The sequence below is a fragment of the Euleptes europaea genome, chromosome 7 (assembly GCF_029931775.1).
Source record: "Euleptes europaea isolate rEulEur1 chromosome 7, rEulEur1.hap1, whole genome shotgun sequence".
Taxonomy (NCBI): domain Eukaryota; kingdom Metazoa; phylum Chordata; class Lepidosauria; order Squamata; family Sphaerodactylidae; genus Euleptes; species Euleptes europaea.
Window position 1 is genome coordinate 26,274,177 of NC_079318.1, and position 24,661 is coordinate 26,298,837.

Genomic DNA, 24,661 nt, shown 5'->3' on the forward strand with positions numbered 1-24,661 from the left:
AAGAAGCCTTCAAATGTTGCTGAGCAGAGTGGATGGATCCACCCCACTGTTTGTAAAATGCTTTAAATAGTCACATACATTCCCTTGCTGTAATTCTTACAGCAGCTCGGTTAATGTTATTGTCCTCATATTACAGATGGGGGACTAAGACAGAGAGCAGCGTGTGGGTTTATGGCTCAACCACCTGGTTCACAGCCCATTCTTTCAGTCACTGTGCTACACAAGATGCACAGACAAGTTGTGGATAGTATTTTGATATGTGCTTAGTGCAGGGTACCCAACCTTTTTTAGACTGTGGGCACCTTTGGAATTGACACAGGGTAGTGGGTGCAACCACAATATGGCTGCCACAAGAAGTGGGGCCAACCACAAAGTGGCTGCCGCTGGAGGCGGAGCCAACCACAAAATGGCTGTTATGGGAGGTGGAGCCAACCACAAAATGTCAGGGAGTGAGGTTATGCATAATTCTGATAGCAGCTCTTCAATATTTTAGGCAGAAGAACTGTTTAATGGAATGCCTTTTTAAATTAATATATTGTTTAAAATATTTTCTTGCATACACACATATTGAGCTAGTTAAGAAACCATCATCTGGAAGTATCTTTCTTTATTTAGCAGATATCTAATGCATTTATGTAAAAGGAAAAGGAAAAACATTCTTCTTCTCCTGTCTGTTCCCTTTACATGAGCTCTTCTCTCATGAGCCCAGTCATTTTTAATCTGTACTATTATTTTTAACAATGACAGTTGGTGCTGAAGGGCAGATGACAGCTCACTGCATATGTGATGTGCACAGTAAGAGAGATTCTGGCCAGATTGATAGTAGCATAAACAATTTTTGAAAAATGAACAAAATTTGATGTTGTGATGTTATTATCAAATTCCACCTGAATTATAAAAATACATTAAAACTGGGAAGTTCTAAAGTCTTCAACAGAAGGTCCAGTTAGGTGCATTAAACATTTTATCCCTGCAGCTCAATTGTATTTAGTCAGAATCAAGTCCCGCTATGTTTTTAGAGTGTCACTCCACTTTTTGCACAGGTAAAAGTACTTTACATAAAATAACTGTCTTCATTATACCATAAACATCAAAAAAAGAAAAAAAGGAAAGGAAAGCCTGGCCCCATTATTTTCTAAAAACATTCCGAGGGTGCCAGGAAAGATACTGGCAGGTGCAATGGTGCTGTGCCGGTGTAGGCCAAGGGCTGGGCGGTGTCCGCAGTCCTCAGACGTGCGGGAGGTATCTAGCCCCTTTCGGAGCAGGCAACAAAGATTATGCTATCTACCAAAGTCAGAAGTCAGAGGTGTCGTCAAAGCAGGCAGGAGTCCACGGCCGGAAAGATCAATCATGAGCGGTAGCAGGAACACAGAAAAACTGCACGGTTGCTTCCGCAAAGTGAAAGCATGCCTGCACTGCCTTTATCAGTCAGTGCACTTCCAAGCTAGGCTTCATCCTGAAACGACTCAGCACCAGTTCTCTGTCTGCTTAGCCTCTCCAAGCGAGCACTTCTCCTTTTACCCTGCAAAATCACACGCTGCCGAGTCCTGATATGCCTAGCATGTTCAGGTGAGCTTGGAGGGCTGCCATTCTCAGCTTCCGCTGCAGGGGTTGGGGGAAGAGTAGCGTCTGTCTGCCCTTGTTCCATCTCTCTGCTTAGCTGTGGTTCCTGCTGAGTTGTTTCAGGCTCCTGTGCTACTGACTGCAATGGAGGTACTGAAGGCCCAGAGGCAACCTGTTCCTCCACTTCAGCTTCAGAGTCCTCCGAGTCCTCAGCTCCCAAGGCAGGGCCCATGACAGGTGCCCACAGCAACATGCTGGAGGCCCCTGGCTTAGAGTGACAGTTTCAAGTTCTACAAGAAGTAGATCAACACATGATGTGAAGTGCGATCTGTAAGTTCTAGAGCCATATTTTTTTTAAAGAAAGCTATTAAACAATATAATACAGAAACACTTACCAAAGCTGGAAACCAGAGGTTTTTCTTTTTATCCACATTAACACAGTCTACACATACAACTTTTCCTAACAGTTCATCAGTTTGTTTCCTGTCGTCTTCATCATCTTCACTTGAGGATGATGAAGATTCTTCTTCTGGGCTACAAGGGAAAATGTAAATTAACCATATAATTTATAATCCAGAAATAAATTACAAGAATCTAAAAATAATCAGAAACATGGACAATAATCTGAAGAGCTAAAGGCTTCAAGACTAATCTGTTTTCTAAAAACATAGAAATCTAACACAAACACATTCTCAATATACTATAAAAATTATAACGCCCTTTCTAAGAAATAATATGTGGGCAACTATTGCCCTCTACTGGGATGGCCCAGGCTAGCCTGATCTCGTCAGATCTCAGAAGCACCAGGATTGCTGTGCAGAGGAAGGCACTGGCAAACCACCTCTGTTAGTCTCTTGCCATGAAAACCCCAAAAGGGGTCGCCATAAGTCGGCTGTGACTTGACGGCATTTTACACACACACAACTATCCTATTTAAGCATCTGATGATTCAGCCAAATGGTCAGCTGATCTAGGAGAGTGTCACATGAAGTAGACATGGAAATATCATGAGGGCAAGCCTGGCCATGAGGCAGGAAAGGGAACACCTACATGAACATATGAACCTGCCTTATACTGTACTAGACCACTAGTCATTCAAAGTCAGTATTGTCTATTCAGACTGGCAGCGGCCCTCCAGGATCCCAGGCAGACGTCTTTCCCATCACCTACTACCTGGTCATTTCAACTGAAGATGCCAGGGATTGAATCTGGGACTTTCTACTTGCCAAACAGATGCTCTATCACTGAGTCATGGCCCCTATTTAAAGCAAGGCAGCCCAATTCCACCCCCAGCAATACATGCTGCAAACACAAACACCCTTCTTAAGGTGCAAGCCAAGCAAATCAGAATCTCTCTGCTCTATTGCTAAACACAAGGAAAATCTGCACTGGCATTAGGAGTTCAAGGCCATAACTGCAATCCTTTCTTATGAGACTAGATATCGAGATCACCTAATGAAAACCACTGGCAATAGGTTCAAGGTTGATGACAAGTACTTCTGCACTCAATGTATGGTGTCTGCCACAATAGCTAAATGGAATCTCCAGATTCTGAATACAGGTTGCTGGGGGACATGCTGTCCTTGTGGGCTTTCCAGTCTGCTCCAACAGACCAGGCCTTGAGATGGGAAACGAGAGGCCAGTAGTGTCCCTACCCAATCCTTCCCCCCACTATGTCTGCGTCCAAATTACTCCCCTTCAATGTATGAACTTCACAGCGGCACTTTCTACTTAAGTTTCAATCTATTTTATTTTTTAGCCAATGCAAATTAATTTGCTGATAACAAGATACTAATAAACCAGAGAACAATTAATAACACCACTTACATGTGATTAGACCTCCTTCCTCTGTTTGTTTTCTTTCCTATGACAGGAGTCCCAAAATGTTCAGGGTTGGTAAGTGGGAGTTGATCTAGTGTCTATTGGTAAAAGCATTACAATTATTAGCACATTGAGATATAATGGCGCAGAAAAAGCAGGATAAAATGTTTTCCCCCTGTTTCCCCCAAGTCTTTTTTTCATTTTTTCTGATGGAAATTTTTTAAAGATGTGGGAAAGCAATGAAAGGAAACATATTTGAAATATTTTCTCTTTTAGAATGAGCAAAGTGCTTCTTCAGGCAAGGTTTTTCACACTCCAAATGTATAGCATGAGATGTTTGAGGCCTCTTTCAATTTTTCTAATAGAAAAGCTGGGAAATGTGGAGGCACACTGAAAAGAACCCCTCCTATGTAATATTTTCTCTTTTCTTGCATGAAAAGCTTTGTCATATAAAGCATTTCACTCAATCCAAATGTACAAGCACGGAAAAGTCTGATTGCTTTTAATTTTTTCAGTGAAAACCTGGGAAATTTGGGGAGTACTGGAGGGGAAACCCTCTTATATTTTTTTTTAATGTAAATGATTTTAACAGCAATTAATATGCTATAATGTGTCTAATAACAACACAATATAAAAGAGTTCAGTGTTTCCAGTGTTCTAAACTTTAGCTTAATATCCAAACACTCTGGTAGTCTTACCTATCAAGATTCTATGATAATTTCTGTCCAAATTAACACTTTTTTTATTTATTACAGATTTTGTTTTCTGCCTTCAGCTTTTATATTTTTCCTTCATCTCAGATGGCAAAAATTAAAGCTACGTGAAAATGAATGATAGCACAGCTTACAGCAATTTGCAATTCTTTCTCAAGTATTGGGCATTTGCAATTGTAATTATAGAAAATGAAGGTACTTGTATTTATACGTACTTTTTAAATTCCATAAATATGCTAAATAGTACACTTTTATATGGAAAGCTATAAATGATGCATTTTATGTTGTTCAACCAATAAAGCAAGCTTAGGTTTGACAGAAAAGTACGTATTGCATATATTTGAATTTTTCTCAAAATTTCCATTTTTACACACATACATACACGCAAGGAAAAAAACTATTTTTTCCCTATGGGTTCAACATTCCCAGAAATTTTACATCTCTCTTAGCACATGAATTTTTCCACCATCAACATACACTTGAATAAAGCAAAAATTCATTTCTCACTTGATATTGCAGTGAATATGGTCACAGCAAATTAAACAATTGTTTATTGCTGTCATTACCTTGCACTACTACTTATAATATTCAACTGTAATTAGCTACTTTATGTTTGGTCTAGAGAGCCAGCATGGAGTAGTGGTCAAGAGTGATGGATTCTAATCTGGAGAACAGGGTACGATTCCACATGGAGCCTGCTGGGTGACCTTGGGCCAGTCACAGTTCTCTCAGAACTCTCTCAGCCCACATGGAGGCAGGCAACGGCAAACCACCTCTGAACATCTCTTGCTCTGAAAATCCTATGGGGTCGCCACAAGTCAGCTGTGACTTGAAGGCACTTTCCACCACCATATTTGGTCTAATTTACATATGAATTGTTGCATACTTGTTAACATACAGGTTATCATCGCTGAAAAAAACAATACAACTTTTGTTAAATAATATATTTTATAAATAGATAATATTCTCTTATTGGATGTCCAGCGTCCCATTTTGCAAAAAGTTACCCTGAAGTAAAAGTTACGTTGCTCAAGCCATGGTTATATAATCAAATGACTTCAACAGCAAGTCTAAGGTCTCCTCAACCAGAATAATGAATTTCCTAACAATTCATGTTATACTCCATTGTTTTCAGCTGACTAGCATTTAACTAGCCATATGTAAATGTCTTCCTATAATAACTAGATAAACCTGAGGGGGCATGCCAAGTTGCTACAGCACGACTACAGAAAAATTCAGATTTGAAAAATCTGTGGATTTGCAAAAGATACTTGTAATTAATTAATGGCTCTTACTTCACTTTCAGCAAAGTGTCTCTCTCCTTTCAGGCAAAGTGAAGAGCGTCTAAGAGTCTTCTCATCTCCATCATCAAATACTGTTACCAAAAGTGAAAGGAAACACAAGTTAATAAGGCAAGTTTAACTTTGATGATACAAATTACTTTAACAGTTATTGGAGGTTCAGTTCTGCACAGAACCAAATTTACGCTAACCACAATCATTACAACAAATCAGAACCACATGGAACTGCTTATAGGATTGTATCTAAAATCTTTTGGAAACATGTTCATAACAATACATAAGCTTAAAAGACAACACGCTGGATCCTATGAATCTATTATGCTAACACAGAGTTCTCTAGTACAACTAGTCCTCTAATCTAGTTTCCCCAGAGGACAGGTCCCCCACTAATGGGATGGATTCACAGAATCAAACCCACTGACATACGTGTTTCACTTCTGCCCATTTGCCTACTAAAACCAATTATTGTGTCCACTGAAACTGAGCCAATAAGATTTAACAGGATTCACGCCACACTGAAGATTGACTTGCTAAATGATGTCAGTACAGTGGGATTTTATAAGTTACTTTTTATCCCCAACAGATCAATAAAATGTTCAGGTTAGTTCCTGTATCGCATTTCTTTTTTGTAGATTTCAAAGCTGCAATAACAGATGCAAAAATTGCCTAGATATATGCTAGTCACAGACTTCAACTGGACTATAAGTGTACCAAAACTAAAGCATTAAACCTGTTTTTGAAGCCAAATGGATGGCATTCTTTTAACAAAACATACATTACCTGAAATTAGATTGCTAGCTTAATATTAACTAATAAGTTTATTAAGGGAAAGTTTCAACTAAGGAAAATATTCATGGCAGCAGCTACTGAGACGTGATGCACAATACAAGAATGTTGTAGCTACTCTGAAAATTACCTGTGGAATAAACATTATAGAAATCTGAACCCTGATCCCAAGGGCTGTAAGGTGAACACAATCTATACAGTGAGGTTTCTGTATCTCCCTTTCAAGAAGTGACTCAAGAAGAAGAGAGAGTCAGTGTGGTATGGCGGTTTGAGTGTCAGACTAGGATCTGGGAGACCCAGGTTCAAATCTCCACTCTGCCATTGAAGCTTGCTGGGTGATGTTGGGCCGGTCACACACACTCAGCCTAGCCTACCTCACAGGGTTGTGAGGATAAAATGAAGGAGAGAACAAGGTAAGCTGCTCTGAGTCCCCACTGGAGGGAAAGGTGGGGTATAAATTAAGTAAATATAAATAAATACATTCCCACATTGACTACCAAGACGTGCCCACAACACACAGAACACTTTAAAAACAGCTTCTAAAGAAGTATGAAAATGCAGAATATCTAGAACTGCGCAGTGTGATTTTTTTCTGGCCTCTAATTTTTAGAATGGTGAATCATGCAGTCAGTTTTCCTTACCTACAGTATACCAACTAGCATCAGTTAATTTGTTGATGACAGCCTCCTGGTAAATCCCATCTGGATTCTTCGCCTCCACCACAGTTCCCACCTAAAACATAAAAGCCACTCAGAGAATTTTCAAGGAAACATTAAATTAAAAACATTGTACACTACATTTCGCATCCGGTTAAATGCATCGTTCAATTTCTATTCTCAAAAACCAATTTAACTAGCTGAGTAGAGTTTCTGGGGGGGTGGGGGGGTGGGAAAGATCTGGAACAAAAAAACATCAAAAGGCATTCGGCAGAAAACGTTGGACCACTAGCTGTAACTTCATTGAGAAACGCTGACTTTTAAAATGTACAGGGTGAGGTACGGTGAACCATGAGCGGAAGGTGCTTCTGGTGACAGCTCTTTCCCTGCCTTCGCCATTCCCTCGCAGCTCCTTAAGGGCTGACACAGGCACATGAGGCTGCAGTGGGGGGGGGAGAGACCTGGTAAAATTGCCCCCTCTCCTTGTACCACTGGAAAGCCTGCTCCACTGCACTTCTGCCAGCAGAAGGAAAGCAGTGAGGGTGATCTCACCCATTCCCCTCTCCTTACTGCAGCCTCCTGTGTCTTGTGGCATTTTCCACAAGGGCTCACTCAACCCCTCCGCGCTGGCTTTCTGGGAGACTTAGGGTAGATCCTGAGGGAAAAGGGAAGGTGGGAAAAGATCTACTTCTACAAGCATCGTTTGTACTTTCTAGAGACAAATCCATAATTTTCAAACTAAATTTTGGGTTTTTAATGCAAAGTACGCTAAAAGTTGTTTTGGCATTTTTAACTCTAGTCCACTAGCCCCCATCCATTTTTCACAAGATGCTGGATTGATAACATTCATCTTACAAAAAGTAAAATCTGACATACACTAGTATGATGTATCTATTTCTGCTGAGAATGTGTCTTTTTAGACTAACAATATTAACTGATGTTACAAATGTAAATGTTTCACTCAGGGAAAACACTGTATATAACAGAAGGTACACTGCACATAAGCGTACACTCAGATTTTGCGGTGTATCTTCTTTAAAATCCAGTTGTAAAATAATGTTTATCATGACTATCCAAAGAAGCCCATTTGCTAACTACCTGTGAAAAATGAATATGGGAAGCAAATTCTGCTTTTTCCCCCAAACCTCATTCTACATCAAATGCAGCTCGTGAGTGCAAAGGTATCTTGATTTTAATTATTGCTTTTAAAAAAATAAGTAGGGTAGGATGGGTGGGAACTGAAAAGAACACTGTGACTCTTTAAATTCTGGTTCTTATAGGTTGAAGTTCTATAATTCTGATACAAATTTTATAATTAATTCTCTTGAAACTGTTCAGAGAGCCAGCGTGATGTAGTGGTTAAGAGCAGTGGTTTGGAGCAGTGGACTCTAATCTGGAGAACCAGGTTTGATTCCCCACTCCTCCACGTGAGTAGCAGACTCTAATCTGGTGAACTGGGTTGGTTTCCCCGTTCCTACACATGAAACCAGCAGGGTGACCTTGGGCTAGTCACAGCTCTCTTAGCCCCACCTACCTCACAGGGTATCTGTTGTGGGGAGGGGCAGGGATTATAAGTGGTTTGATTCTTCCTTAAGTGGTAGAGAAAATTGACATATAAAAACCAACTCCTATTATTATTATTAAGAAAAGAGTAAGAACATCTGCATGGCACAAATCCTGCTATGTGCAATACACAGAGGAGCAGGACTGCTGTTGATGGAACCTGGCATATGCCATTAACTCCTCCCAAAGAAAACACCTGTGACTATGTTCTTATGTTCTTAGGATTAGCTGTAGCTTTAAATGAGTGAACAAATTTGTACCTGGACTCCCCTCCTCCTATGTACTTTTTTTCAATATGCATATAAACCACCATACACTTGTGTGTAGTGTACCTGCCCTTATACACAGTGAAACTGTATAATACGTAGTTTACAAGGCACGTGTCTATAAAATTATGAATATTTGAAAGGTGAACATACTCACTTTAGCCTGAAAGTTAGTAATTCACAAATACCGCCACACAGTTACATTTTTTTACATAATTACAAAACCAAATTTCTCAATAGAAATAATATTTTTATAGGAGTCAGCATGCCCACATGATTTTAAGAAGTCAGGTTTCCCACTTTTAGCCCAGACATCCCTAAAAGCCATTAAGGAAATTTTGGTCTGCCTAGTATCACACCCGGCTGCCAGCAGATGGTGAACAAGAGCTAATGACCAAAGTTGTTCTACAGAACAGAGATCTAAAACAAAAGCCAGGTGAACTTTTTTACTTTTGTGTCCCAAATGTCTGGACTAGTGCACCGCCATTTGAACTCTTCTGTTATCTCAAAGAAGATTAAAGAAGGAGAAATCTCTAACCACTGTAAAACTTGGATTTTCCCCACAAAGGAAGACATTTGTTTTGCCTCTTGTGTTTTAAGAATTCTTTTTAAAAATCACACATTTAGTTCCATTAACCTTCATGTTCCCCTTCAGCTTTCTGCACTCATGCGCTCTGCACAGTTCACAGAATTATTAATACTGCAGAGAACAAAAGAAGAGCTTTGTTCTTTATAAACAGAGACTATACTTGCTTTAAATTTTAATGGTAAGGAGGAGATATTAGTTACCATTCATGGGTCGTTTATGCATGGGAGTTTTACCTGGGGCGAGCCCCACATTTTCTGTTGCAAATGCTAAAAATGCTATGCATCAGCACAATCACCATGCTCAAGTCTGGAAGCGTCCCAGCCTCTTGAAAACGCTGCTTAGTAATTGGCTGTAGCGCTTACTGTAAAAAAAAAAAAATCCAGTTCCCTCTTCCCCCCACCCCCGCACGGAAACCCAAGTGCCATGTTAAAAAGCATTTCACAAAAAGGAGCTCTTTTAAAGGAACTAAATGAGGCGTGAGGGAAATCCAAGCATTGTTTTAAAACCCATTTTTGGTGACAAATCTACTCAGAAAGAATAGCTGGGAGATGAAAAATCAGGAAGCATTTGAGTCCCCACTCCTTGAAACCATGCTTTGTAATTGACTGTAGTGCTTACTCTTAAAAAAGTCACCTCCGCTCCCCTGTCCCACACTTTGGCGTTTACATGGTAAGGAGGACAATTTGACCCAGGCTGATCTCAGGAGAGATAGAACAATCGGGATTTAACAGCAAAGGGAAGACCTGGGATATGCGAGGGCTGGCCACAAGTTCATCTCAGAGGGACAGAAAACTCATGCATAACTCCAAGGAACAACCAAGTCAGTTCAGGGGCGAACGTGAGTCCAAGTACCCATGCATAAAGGACTATAGTCTTCTATGAGATGCTTAATAGATTTTTGCAGTATTCATTTTCAGTTATTAGCTAGGCCACTGATAAACTTTATTCATCAGCACAAGGGAACAGCTAGTAGGATACACCCCATTACAAATAAATTCAAGCAGTCACACCTGCTTAGTATAGAGGCAATTTATGCCCATAATTTTCTTTTTTGTAATACACAGTGAATTTATCACTTGGCAAATGTAAGGCGCACAGATGTTTTGCATCACTGCCCAAAATGGAAAGTGTTATACAAATGGTGATGGCACACACAAAAAACACCTTAAGTTGGAAAATAAGTTGGAAAAGAAGTTGCCAGTTGCTAAACTAGATGGTCTCTGTCTGAGGTCAAGTAGGCTTTTAGGAAAAGTTTCTTTTACTGTTGGAACTAAACTGTATTTTAGATGTGTTTTAGTTCACAGAGCATTTACTACTTCTTTGTGCTTTTTTATGTTGCATACATGTAAATATGTTGTTATTGTTGTTACTTAGGTGTATCAACAATTTTAGCAGCATCTATGAAACATGCATAGAGATGCTTGCATTAAATTCTATATCATGTCTTCTCACCAGTAACAGAACAGTAACAAAACTAATAGGATTTCCACTTGAATAGCACCCAAGATAACAATACACAGTGACAACAATGCACATATGCAAATGCATGCATGCGGGCACACACACACCTGCTTTATTCAAATCTGTTGAGCAGGACAAGACACATACACACAAAGAGACTAATGTTACAATACCCACAGAAATAATAATCATCCTGCAATGCAGCAGGGAACATTTGTTGACAAGCATAGATTTCAAAAAGATTTACATCAAACAAGGATAAATCCTTTAAAAAGTTAATTATTTCACTACTATCAAGCAAAAAAAGTGAAAAACTCATCAGACGGCTGCATGTGTGAAAGGTGTATAATTGTAATGAACTTTTCAGGTCTGTAACAGTATGTCCAGAGAGATTAAAATTTTCTTCCAATAGTTTATGCATTTGTGGTTTCTTATGTTCAAGTTGAAGAAGAGTTGGATTTTTTAATATCCCACTTTTATCTACTATAAGGAATCTCAGAGTGGTTTACAATCACCTCCCTACCACAACAGGTACTTTGTGAGGTAGGTGGGGGATGAGAGTGTTCAGAGAAAACTGTGACTAGCTCAAGGTGACCCAGCAGGCTTCGTGGGGAATCAAATCTAGTTATCCAGATTAGAGTCCATCGCTCATGTGGAGGAGCGGAGAATCAAACCCAGTTCTCCAGCTTAGAGTCTGCCACCCTTAATCACTACACCATACTGGCTCATTGATTCTCTCATGCAGAGACCAACACATCTGTCCAATATAGACAGTGGAAGGGCATTGTTGACACAAGATGGCATATATTAAATTGGATGATGTGCAAGCTAAAAGGCTCAGGATGGTGTAGCTGCTGTTATTACACCCCATAACAATATTGTCCAAGTGTATTTGGGGACAAAGTTGACATCTAAGTCTGTTGTAGGGTTTGGCTCTTGGGTTTGTGTCTCTGTTGGGTGGCCCATGGCTGTTGGTGAGAAGCCATTTTTAATTAAGGGGGCTGCCTGTAAGCAAAGGCCTGACATGCAAGGCCAGATAAACATCCTTGTACAGGAGAGAATCATTGATGCTGCACTGAAGTGGTTTAAGTTGGGAGCTGTAGCCTGACAACCAGTGGTGTTCAGTTGTTGCCTTCTTTGGGTCTGCCTTGTACCAGGCCGGCTCTGAGTACCAGTCTGGCTTTGTTGAGTTTCTCCTTTACTTTACTGGGTGAGTACTGTAATCCAAAAAATGGCTTTTGTCAATTCTAGGAGTCCCTGTCTGATAAGTCAGAACAATTGCAATTGTAATGCAGTGCTTCACTGTAGAGCATGGATTGCTTTATCCGTTCCAGTTGGTAGCTGAAAGCATGCAGTGTGTTTGGCAGTTTTCCATATAAAATGGTGTTTATGTGTCCACTGCATAGTTTCGCAATGTTATCCAGGAAATGTACTTGTGTGGACTGGTCCATGGTTAGGTTAATGCTGGCGTGAAAACTGTTGATGTTCTGATAGAATCTCTTGAGAGCTTCCTTACCATGTGTCCAGACAATGAAAATATCATCAATAAATCTTAGGTCCAAGACAGAGGTTAATGGACAGGAGCTGAGGAAGCATTGGAATGATTGTTCCCATATTGTGGTGCCATGTGGGTGCCCACAGCTGTGCCATGAATCTGATAAAAACTGTTATCAAATTCAAAGTAGTAGTGGGTGAAGACAAACAAAGTTCAATAGCCAGGTTTGCTGTGGTATCATCTGGGATAATGTTCCTGATGACTTGTAGTCCATCTTTGTGGGGATGTTGGTATATAAAGATAACATTCATGGTAGCTAAGATAGTATTTTCTAGGAGTCAGTCAATGGACTGTAGTTTCCTCAGGAAGTCAATTGCATCTTGTAAAAAAACTAGGGCTACTGATGACATAAGACCTGAGGATGGAGTCCATATAGCCAGATACCCCCACAGAAAATGCTAATACTTCAGAGAATGGGACATATTAGGTTGCTAGGTTTAAGAGTGGATTCACACCTAACCTTTTATTGGTTTAGTTAATCTATAAGGTGCCACTGGACTTTCATTTTATCTTGCTACAGTGATTAACGTTGCTACCCCTTTGCAATCATTACAGAAGCCTGCACCTAAGAAGCATATGCTGTGTTAAACAAATGAAGAACAGAAGTATCTGTGAAGAGGGATTGCCAGAAATCAAGGTATCCCGTTAAAAAAACCCACTCTAAAATTCAAACCAATTTTCATCTGGATATAACAATTTTCTTATTCTTTAAAAGGAATTATTTCAAAGCACTCCTCTGGGGGAGGGGGGGGAGAAACAGAATCTGTTTGCAGTCTATGATACATCACACAAGCACCTGATCCAGAATGTGTTTATTTAGAAGAAAGTCTAACAGATATTAATGGGGCTCAGGGCTAAAACAGACTGTACAGAACTCCCACACTTGCTTTCTTCTTAAATAGCAGGTGTGTGGGATGCCAATTCAGATCAAGTTCATGACATGAGGGGATGAGAGTTTTAAGCCTCTCCCCACTTCTCAGCCCTGTTTTTCTGATGTGAAAAATTGGGGAGAGAAAACAATTAAATCCTATTTCCTCCAATTCAGGGACCCACATGTCTACATACTATTTAAAAAGGAAAAAATACTTGGGAGATATATACAGGAAAGTGGTTTTAAACGAGGACCCAAAGATCTAACAAATTAGTTCCACAGATCCCCAAAAGGGCTGTTTGTCCTTTCACAGCAGCACTTTCCATACTACAAAGCTTCATAAACTTCTTTTGAAATCCCCTTCAGTTTGAAAAGCGTTATATCGTAGAGAGTGGGATTCAACTAGTCAATGAAGGAATAAAAATTCAAATAGGATGGCACGAATTCCTTCGGTGAACCCCAGCTGCTCATTAGAACAAAGCCTTAGGCTTTTTGGTGCATCACCACAAGCACTAGAATGTTCAAAACAGTGGTTGGGATATTAAGGGCCCCACACTGCACGACATGCCATTCCTGAGGGTCCATGAGAGAAACAGAAGTTAGCAAATCCCTGTGATTGACTGGAACATCTCATGTGGCCTTTCAGATCCAAATCCACAAATTTCTAGAATATACTCTAGTTATCACATATCCCATGCCAAAAACAATTCTTAAATTCTATAGATCAGAAAGCTCAACCCAGCTTTAACACTTTGCAATGTATGTTCTATCTAATTAAATAATAACTTTTATGCTGGGTAGTAGTAGGGATGCCATCCTCCAGGTGTGGCCTGGAGACCTCTCAGAATCACATCTCCAGACCACAGAGATCAGTTCCCCCAGAGAAAATGTACCTTTGGATAGAGGATGCTGTGGCATTATATCCCGCTGAAGTCCCTGCCCTCCCCAGACTCCACCCCCAAATCTCCAGGATTTTCCCAACCCAGAGTTGGCAACTCTAAGTAGGATTGTTCAACAATTTTATCTAACTTTCACTATGTGTCAGGAAGCACCTATTTTCACACCTGATTGCTCTTACATTTGCAGGATTTCAACCCTGCTTTCTATTAACACAAGGCAGCTTACAGGTAAACATTAAAAAAGTACAGAAGACTACAAAAGAAGGAAACCACTACAACCACTTGACTGCAACCACTACAGCAACACATTAATCATAAAGCAACCTTAAAACTTGAAAAGCAAAAGAAACCCCCAAACAAAAACAAAAGCCACCCACAATAAAAAAAACAGCAACAGGAAAATATTACCTTTAAGGGGCCTTTTATATGATCATCCTGAACTTCCACAGTTGATGAATCATGCCTAAATGTTACCTAGAATTGAAGAAAAGTGCAGCGTCAATGTTAAGTTATATTCTCTTACTTTTGCTCTTGGAGTTCAGCAATTATACCAGTAAAAGTCAAAGAACTATATACAGCATGTCTCCCCTATGTCAATCTGTTAGGACCTGCAAATTATTCTAAGGTACTCACTTGTACTAGCCTAAAACAGATATATCATCTATTTTTAAAAGTCAGGTAGCTCAAATTGGTCTTTCCTTAAAAGCAATAGAAATATATTTAAATCTGAATAAATAATGGAATACTAAGGACAAAGGTTCCCTTTCCCTATTTATATCTTTAAAATGTTTGAGATTAATATATGGAAACTTCAGTGCTCCCAAAGCAGATTAGAAATCTTCATGGACCAACTGTTACCACTATCACATGCTGATGAATGATCCAATGCATTAATTTTAACAGTAAATTACAGTTACATACAGAATCTTTTAATTATGATGATATACCATTCCTTTGTGGGAAAGCAAATTTCCTGGAATTTGATTGTCTGGTGAGGGACAATCAAAACTGGACTTTGAATGTTTTACATAACAGTGATATCCCAAGAACACCTACTAACATGAGAATAAGCTCTACTGAATACAGTTAAGCTACTGTAGATTCTGAGTAAACTCACCTAGGATTGCTCTCTAACTAAAACGCTGAGGTTTTGCAACCAATTAAATAGATTTTATAAAAACTGACTGGTTTGGACAAATTATTTTAAACAAATTATACTGTATCTCAATACAGACGATATTTTGAGGGAAATGTCACATAATGTAAACTGTATTACTTGTGATTTCTAACACATGGGCAACAAAAATTACTAGTTATCTAGTTGCTTATCTTGAGCATCTTTTTCCAGCATCTCACACAGTTAATGCCCAACAGGCTCCCTTCCAGCCTTCCAAGAATTCTTGTGTGACCTCTGAGAGAACTTATGGATGCCACCCAACTGGACAGCGGCAAACACCTGGAAAAGGTCCATAATCAAACTTTTTTTTTTCATTCACCAGTGGCTTCTGCCCTGTGTAGTTAGTACTCACATGGGAAGCAGCTGCATAGCAGATAAAGCCAACTCATTACAGGGAAACACTTCCCAGCTAAGCAGTGATATGCCAGTGTAAATTGGGGGGAAATTATCATCTCAAGCAAATATTGTTGCCTTAATTTTACTTATAAAAATTCTAATTTATAACCTCCTAACTGATGATTTGTATGTGTCTGTGTGTTTTAAGAATTATAGATTTTGAAATTGTGATTAATGAACTAATCATATGAAATATTTCATGCTTTTAGCCTTGGTAAATCTGAATGAAGTCCAGTGATGTGGGTTTTCTGGGGGTGGGGATCCAATTCAAATTTAAATAAATAACTTAAATGATGTTAGCAAAAGAAGGCAAATACACCATGTATAAGCACTGGAGTTTTTGTCTGTGCTTCATATCTTACATTTAGCCTATCTAACATTATTGATTTGCAGCACAACAGCCCTGACAATTATATATAAACAGGGGGGGGGGGAATATAGCATTAGAACATTGTTCTGCCCCACATCACTGCTGCAGTTCTGAAGATAGTTACTCAACAGTAAGCACAAATGGTTTCAAACAAACTGCATAATAATACTTGGGATTAGGTTCAATGGAAATAGTTGTCAGAAAATCTGTTAGGCAAACCCCATTCAAACAAATAGGGTTTGTGCCAGAATATGTGTTAGTCACACAAAGTACTGTTGGTCTGAAAGTCTGTGGCACAACTAGGACATTACAGAAAGATGCATTAAGAGGCTCCTGTCACATGGAACAGCAGACACCTACAATTTTAGCAAATGGCTTCCCCAAATCTTTTAACATGGAGAATCTTCATTATACAATGAACCATGAAATTTAGTAGGGATATCAGATAATTACACCACTTTTCATCTTAGAGATTCTACAAGAAAACAAAAAGCAATCCTAATGCAATGCTGGTGCTGTTTACTTTGGCAGCTCCCTCCCTTAGAGTACCACCTCCCGGCAAGTTTGTCTGAAATACAGTAGAGAGAACTGCCCCTAGAAAAAATTTCCCGCTTCAACACCTTTCAAATGCACCAATGTAAGACTCACATATTACAGTGACCTACATGTACAATTAAAAAAAATGTGCACACATACCTTGACTTTGACTAGTCTTTTTGCAGTTTTAATTTTGGCCTCACAGAAGGCCCCTCGATATTTAGCACTCACATCAGTGCCCACTGTCAAGTAAGGAGGCTCATCAATGGCCTAAAAGAGAAAGAACGTAATAGGCTTTAAAATGCCTTCCTAGATGCTTTACATATGCACAGGAGCAGGGAAAAAAACTTATTATAAATGGTAATATTACACTTATAAAAATAAGCCATCATCCAATACTCACTTCAAAAAACATACACTATTGCCATGCCCAAGATATCTTATAAGCTTTGCAGCTATTATAATACTGAACAATCAAACAAGCTGAAAACTATCCATGAACAGGGATAATCAATACAAAATTCTTGTATAGTGATAGTTATCTCTCTCTTTGCAGTATAATCCATCAGATTTAAGAAAGTACAGAGGCAATGAGATCTTATCTAGGAACTTACCGTAAGTGAAAGAAGAATTCATACTCTATTTGTTTTCGGTTTAAGCTCTGTTTCTCTTTTTTGTATTAAAATCATGCAACAATTAAAATAAATCTATATCAAATAAGGACTCCTGAGAAAAAAGAGCTATAAATATTTAGCCTCTTCAGGTTATCCAGTTTGTTTATTCATGTAATCTGACACATTCTCTGCCCTTCTCTTCCTGTATCCATCACCTTATTCAAGGAATCCAAAGCACAATAGATGGTGGTCCCAGATAGTCTCATTGGCCAGATGCTGATTTGCTCAGCTTTACAGATGAGTTACATGTTACACTTATCATATAAAACATAGCCATGTTCCAGGTCTTCAGTGTGAGTTAAATGCAACACTGGCAAGACAAAAGAGCTTCCCTGTGTTATTTTGTACAGCCTTAATGTCTTGTTTAAACTGTTCTGGGACTTGCGCAAAGTAGATAACAGAGGCTTGCTTTGCACACCAGAGTTCTGTAGCCCTTTGCAGAGATTGTGCTGCTGGACCAACTAAACATAAATAGCTACTTTGCATGGGCTGCAGCATTGAACAATATCCTGTGCCTGCGGGGAAGCTATTTTGCCTCGTTAGAATCATGTTTAAGTCGGCCCCGGCGGCTGAGAATTCTAAATTCAAGAGACCCTTTTTAGTTCAAAGAGAGAGGACAGTTTATGTTCACTTGCCAAGGATGTTCATTGAGTTAGAAGATCCTGGAGATAGAGTAAGAAGGCAGCCCAAATTCAAGGGTGTGAGAAATTGTACTGAAAGAGGTTGACCAAGTATCTGTTGGGGTTGCCACAGGTATGGGATCTCCCCGGGTAGCTTTGCACTAGATCAGGGGTCTGCAAACTGCGGCTCCCGAGCCGCACACGGCTCTTTGGCCCGTTGAGTGCGGCTCTCCGAACTTGGTTCTCGCGCTGGCAGCCGGGCTGCGGAGCCGGAGCGCCTGAGAGAGAGAAAGCAAGCGAGAGAGAGCAGGCGAGCGGGAGCGCTGTCTCTCCCCCCACCCCGCCATGGAGAATGGACAGGTCCCCCTTTCCCTTAATGGTTGGGAGGCTAAAGCCTCCCCTTCCCTCTAGCCGCGCAATTGCTGGGCGGGCGGCTTGGCGGTTCCTGCCCCCCCGCCTATCAGCTGTTGGGCGGGGCAGGCTTCCTTTGGTAGACCTGGCCTCCGGCTGAGTCCCATTGGGAGGCCATGTCTACCCACTGGCTTTCTTGGCGGTAGACCTGGACTCCGAGGAGGGGAAAAAGTCCCCCTTCAGAGGCCAGGTCTACCAATTGGCTTCTATGGGCCTCCGGAGGCCAGTCTACTGCCAAGAAAGCCAATGGGTAGACCTGGCCTCCCAATGGGACTCAGCCGGAGGCCAGGTCTACCAATAGGCTTTTATGGCGGTAGACCAGGCCTCCAGACGAGGACTCCAGACGAGGAGGGGGAAATGGCATAGACTTACAATTTAATTTTTATCAATAAATAAGATCACTATTAAGTATGATATCAAGTTTTATTCAGTGTACCTATAGTTTGATTAAGACTTAAAACTTTAATTAAAGTTTATTAATAAACAGTGTACCTACCTATACAGTTTAAGAAATTTGGCTCTCAAAAGAAATCTCAATCGTTGTATTGTTGATATTTGGCTCTTTTGACTAATGAGTTTGCTGACCCCTGCACTGGATGATCCATTGAGTTTTTCTTTCCCAACAACAACAATCCAGGAATAGGTAATAGATGGCTGAGCTAACAGGAGAGTTATCCATTTTTCAGACAGCTAATCTCTTGTCACAAGGAACTTTTATCTTTTGTTATATGTTTAATGTAGCAACTTGTCAACAAAGTAGGAGAATGGCTTTACAATGTGGTATATAAAATGTGAAATAGAAAAAATCTTCTAAAATTAAGAGCACATTTGCCATTTTTTACATAGGATCAGGTTCCTTTATTTTATCAATAGCACAGAAATACTGCAATAGCTATAAGTTCTTCCATTACTGTACTTCCCTATGCAACTCCTGAATGACCAGATTTGCTCCGCATGTAATCAAGAAACCCTTATTTAGAAGGTGAAAAAACAAGCAAGCTGGTATCTTGACTTGGTCTAACAGCTACTGATGAAATTGAGCAAGCTTTTGAACACGAAGTATTCTACAAATACTGAACATTTACCCTGTCCAATACACAGATTTCCCCACCTTTAAAAAAATCTCAGATTTCAAGTAAGGAAATTAACTAGTCTGATTACAAGCCCCCCCCCTGGGGGGGGAGCTTGCTTGGGGAAAACAGTTTTTACACCATTTTACGGTAGGAAAATAAAAAGTATAATAAAAATACAGACCTTTCAAATAATTTAAAAGTGTGAATGGAATGCATAAGCACAGCTTCCTTCAGACTAAGGATAAGGATACAAAGGTAATACAGTAACTTCTATATTACCTTTGTATCCTTATCCTTAGTCTGAAAGAAGCTGTGCTTATGCATTTCACACAACTACTTAACAGAGGGAGGGACATAGCAGACCCCTCATGGTACCAAGAGGCAGGAGGAGGAAGGGCTGCCTGCACTGGCCTCCATAGGGGTAAAAGCCTCCTCAAAATAAAGGACTTCCTTGGTAGTAAGTTCTGAGAGCAAGAAAAAAGGCATGGCTGGGAGGAGGTGGATAAAAGGCTGAAGCAGATAGAAGCAAAAATGGAAACAGAAGCCAGCAAGGCCTAGGAATTCCACATCTAGAGATGACCAGGTCTTCTCTGGGCCAAGGGAGAAGACATTCCTGACCAGAAGAAGGTCCAGTTACGAATGACACTGGAGGCTTAGAAGCCTCAAGGCTTTAACCTGCTGTAAGGGTGGAGTGGCTGGAGACAGCAGCTAGAGAACTCTGGGGCAAGGACCTGTGCATATATGGGGAACCTTTGCTGAAGCAAGCAAAGGCAGCAGTGGGCATGTGGGGCAAATGGTCTTAATGAGGTTGATAAGACCTGGAGTTCTCTGTTAAAACTGTTTCACTGGATAAAAATGAAAATCAGACCAGCTCCCCTGGTATTAAGTAAGTAATAGCTTTATTTGCATTTAGCCATGGGCCATCACAAACATGTCCAGGATACCACAGATACGTAATAAAAGGAAATACGAGGTTAATAAAATGCTGGATTAATAATAGATATACATAATAAAACGCTAAATTGATGCATACAGATAAATAATAACTAAAAGTTGCAGAGGTGTCCCAATCAGCTAATGGGACCTAGCAATCATTAAAATCAACTCAAAACTCCCCTGGTATTAGACTGTTGTTCTTGAGGCTGGGGCTTGAATACCTTAGTAAGGAAAAGAATCCTGGCCTGGGGAATCAACGCCCCTATAGCTATCCTCTGGATTTAAAAGGCTAATGACACTTGAAGACCAGAAGATGGAGAATGCTATGTACTTAGCTGTCACAGTGTTGCACTACAGTTGCTGACTGACCTGGTTTTGGACCAGAAGTTCTAATGGCTGTGCTGGGCTGGTGCAAGAGGACAAAACACTAGAAGGGGAGATCAGCTGCAGCTAGTACCAAGAAAGTGGAAAATTGGGTGGCTCAGCTGCATAGTTCATTTCTAAAGAGTTTATTCTTTCTTTAACCATCAACTTTGACTCTTCACCACCTGAGAACCAGTTTTCAAATGAAACTAAAACATATCTATGTTAAATACATTGCAGGCTTCTACATAATAGTGGTTCTGAGCACAGTAGACACCTAAGGGAAGACTAACTTTTTTTTCTGAAGTACTTAAACTTTTGTCTTGGTAAAAGCTAACCTTGGTGGGCCTTGGGAGTTATAAAATTACACAATTGATGTTGTAACAATGGTTAATGTTTGGGGTAGGTTGTTTCTTTAAGGCTCCAATCTACTATCCATTCATATCAGCTGGGCTGCTGTAATGTAACTGGCAATCTGCACTTGGCCATAGTTAAACTCACTAAGAGCCAAAATCAAACCTTTCAATTGTCAATGGGTGTTTAGAGACTGATCTAACAGCTACATTACACAGGGATTGTAGTTAGTATAACTTTGTCCTCTTAAGGAAACTGACAAAACAAAGCTGCAGACTTGCCTTTTCATAAATGGCAGCCGAGTTGAAGGAAGAAGCAGAAGCTCAGATGGATCTGAGCTTCTGATATTGCAACATGCTTGAGTGTGGAGATCAATCTGTGTTCGTTCTCTGCATGCAGAACAAAATATCAGAATGCAGAAATCCTCTGTGGCTTTTGGAAACGCCCTTCCACATAATTTACTTGTTCATCTAGGTGCATTCACATTTGTATGCATGTGGTATTTATACACAAAAAGGGACATTTAAAATATGAAAAGTTTCCTATACAGGCAGCACTTCCATGTAGAAAATCCCATGGAGAATAAATGAAAGTAAGGGTTTCTATCTCACAGTTGGTTTTCAGTGACAGAAGTGCCCTTCTATCAAGGGTGATGGTGGGTGTTTTATGACAATTCTTCCTCCCATGGTAGCACCCTGCTTTGCCCCCTCCCCCACGCCGTGTCCCCTGAGCTCCCAAGAAGCAGAACATCAAAGGGCTTAGTGGGCTGTGTTGGGAGGGGTAGAAACCTGTTATAAGCTTGAATACAAGGCAGTAACATGAGAATCTTGCACATATGCCTTATTTCAGTGCCTATATATGTGCTGGAAAACTATTATAAACATGTGTTCATACAGCAAAAGAGATTATTATATTTGAAGCAGCCCTAGGAAATGACTGTGTTAACTTGCACACAGGGAGCCAGTAGCAATTATCCCAAAGCTTACAAGTAATAGCACCTGTCTCACCCTCCACCCTTAGGAGTTACACTACAGTCAATTGTTGAAGTGCTCTTTCCCAAGTTAACAGAGCATCATGGGGCTACCGTAGCAATGGTTTAACAAAGCAGCTGTGTTAGGCCTTCAATATGGTTTCAAGGTAATTCACTGAACCTTTTCTACCCTGGAAAACTCTGCCACGTTGTCTTTACTTCGGATGCAAAGTGCAGTGGGTGGGGAGAGCTCTACATCATTTCAACAAAGCCATTAGCACAGCTACTTTTATTTCTTGGAGCAACACAGCTCCAACACTGTATCTTTAAAAAATCACTTCAAAGACCTTTAAGATTGCTTCTAACAGTGGAAGACTCTTTTTATGTTGGAGGAAGTCCCTGGTGTTAACAGAACAGAAGTTTTGGATCCAACCCACAGTTATGTTTTTCTAATTACTTTAATGATTGTAAAGAATTGTTTTTTAAAAACATGATTTTAAACAATGGGAAATACTATCATTAGGATTTTTGGTGAGCCCAGCTTGTGTGGAGGAATCATTCTCATTTCGAAATGCCAGGAACTATTTCTGCAAATTAAATTCCACAAAAAGACACAGATATGTGGCTTAGGAGAAAAACAAATGCTAACAGACAAAACAGAACTATATCGTTTTCTAAAGTCCTGCCAGTCTTTGAATAGTTTTGAACAGATTCTATTTTATATACAATATTAATATATAAACATTTTTTGGAAGGGTAAGCTCGTAAATTTCTAAGAAAACATCTTTACTTAAACAAATTACATACATAACCTGGGAAGCAAATAAACAATATACTGTCATCATAAAGACATAAGAAGAGTCATGCTAGATCAGACCAAAGGCCCATCTAGCCCAACTTTCTGTACACACAGTGGCCCAACAGCTACCTCTAAGAAGCCCAGCAACAGCATCATCCTACCTGTGCTCCTCAGCAACTGATTTAAGGGAGGCATACTAACTCTGGTACTGGAGGAAGTAGACATCCATCATGATCAGTAGCCACTGATAGCCAAGTCCTCCATGAATTTGTCCACTCTCCTTTTAAAGACTTCCAAGTTCGCAGCCATGATCCCATCCTTTGGCAGTGAGTTCCACAGATTAACTATATGCTGTGTGAAGAAATACTTCCACGCCATGGGTAATTTTATAAGCCTCATGTCTCCCCTTACGTGCCTTTTTTCTAGGATAAATAGCCCCAAGAGTTTTAACCGCTCCTCATAGAGCATCTGTGCTAGCTCCCTGATCATTTTGGTTGCTCTTTTCTGTACCTTTTCAAGCTCTAAAATATCCTTTTTCAGGTGCAATGACCTGTACACAATACTCCAAGCATGGTCTCACCATAGACTTGTGTAAGGCAGTATGACAGCAGCACTTTTATTCTCTATTCCTGTTCAAATTATGACCAGCATGGAATCTGCCTTTTTCTCAGCAGCTGCACACTGGGTCGACAATTTCATTGAGTTATTCACTACCACCCCAAGAGCCCTTTCTTGGTCTGTTGATGCCAGTTCAGATCCCATCAATGTATACGCGGATTTGGGATTTTTTGCCCCAATATGTATCACTTTACACTTGCTCAAATTGAATCTCATTAGTCATTCTAATGCCCCCTCCCCCCAGTTTGAAGAGATCCTTTTGGAGCTCTTTGCAATCCTTTTTTATCTTAACCACCCTAAATAATTTGGTGTCATCTGCAAACTTGGCTACCTAACTATTCATCCCTAACTCCACATCATTTATGAACAAGTTGAAAATCACTGGTTCCAATACAGATCCCTGAGAACTAAGTTTGTAACACCTTCAGTACTCCATTTTGAAATATTTACAAACTGCAGCCTTTGGAGATTTCCCATTATAACATGAAATATTTTCCCTACTCCCTCCCAGTTGTGCTTTTGTAAAGGGCACCCAACCTGATTAAAAGTTCTGGGAAACTTAAAAGCTACTTCACTACTTTATCAAAAATTAAGTAGGTTCTAATCAAACAGAGCTTTAAAAATCGAGGAAGGAAAGGAATAGAATGAAAAGGACACTTTTTCATACTTTTACCCAACCACCATTTCTCACTTGATCCAACAAAGACCATCCACATGCAAAAGCAGCCTTCTCTGCACTCAGCACTTGTTGGATTAGGAGTCAGGCATAATATGGATGCACAGCTAAATGCTCCCCACAGTGCAGATGCTGTCTATCCTCACAATTCTGTCTTTACTCCTTATAAATGTGCATCTGACTTACATATGAGGAAGCCTGCTTCTGCACATTGATCTCCTAACTGGAACTAGGGCATCGGACTTCAAGGAGGCAACTCCGGGGTTAGCTGCTGCAGCCCCTCTGCTAGAACAGAGAAGCCCTGTTTGAGTAGCTGGTTTCTGCTGGGCAGGAGAACTAGGCTCCGAGTATGTACCCTCTATCAGTTCCTCCCTTTCAAAGGTTTTTTAGAACAAAGAGCACACAAACTCGTGGGCGGAATTTAAAAACACGGGTTCAGACTGAAACAGCCAGACTTCTCACGTGTGTCATGATGTGTGAGCTACGTTCACTTGATAGGCTGTGTACACAGACAGACATACACATTTTGATGGTGCTGTACAAGAGATTAGCCGGTTGGGATCCTATCCTCTGATGTGGCTGGGAAGGCAGGGGAAGCAGACACCACGGGTTCTCCATTGGATGAGAGAATGTACATTTTTGT

General features: G+C 40.2%; 1 protein-coding gene across 1 annotated transcript in view; it reads right to left on the minus strand.

Moving 5' to 3' along the window:
- The window catches only part of ARID4B (AT-rich interaction domain 4B), a 110,895-nt gene that overhangs the window by 65,867 nt on the left and 20,367 nt on the right, over positions 1-24,661 (minus strand). The window contains exons 2-7 of the mRNA XM_056853331.1: positions 16,684-16,794; positions 14,453-14,518; positions 6,826-6,916; positions 5,393-5,472; positions 3,391-3,482; positions 1,959-2,097 (exon numbers count right to left, since the gene is read on the minus strand). Of these exons, the coding sequence (XP_056709309.1) occupies positions 1,959-2,097; positions 3,391-3,482; positions 5,393-5,472; positions 6,826-6,916; positions 14,453-14,518; positions 16,684-16,794 (579 nt within the window). The remainder of the gene's footprint in view (positions 1-1,958; positions 2,098-3,390; positions 3,483-5,392; positions 5,473-6,825; positions 6,917-14,452; positions 14,519-16,683; positions 16,795-24,661) is intronic.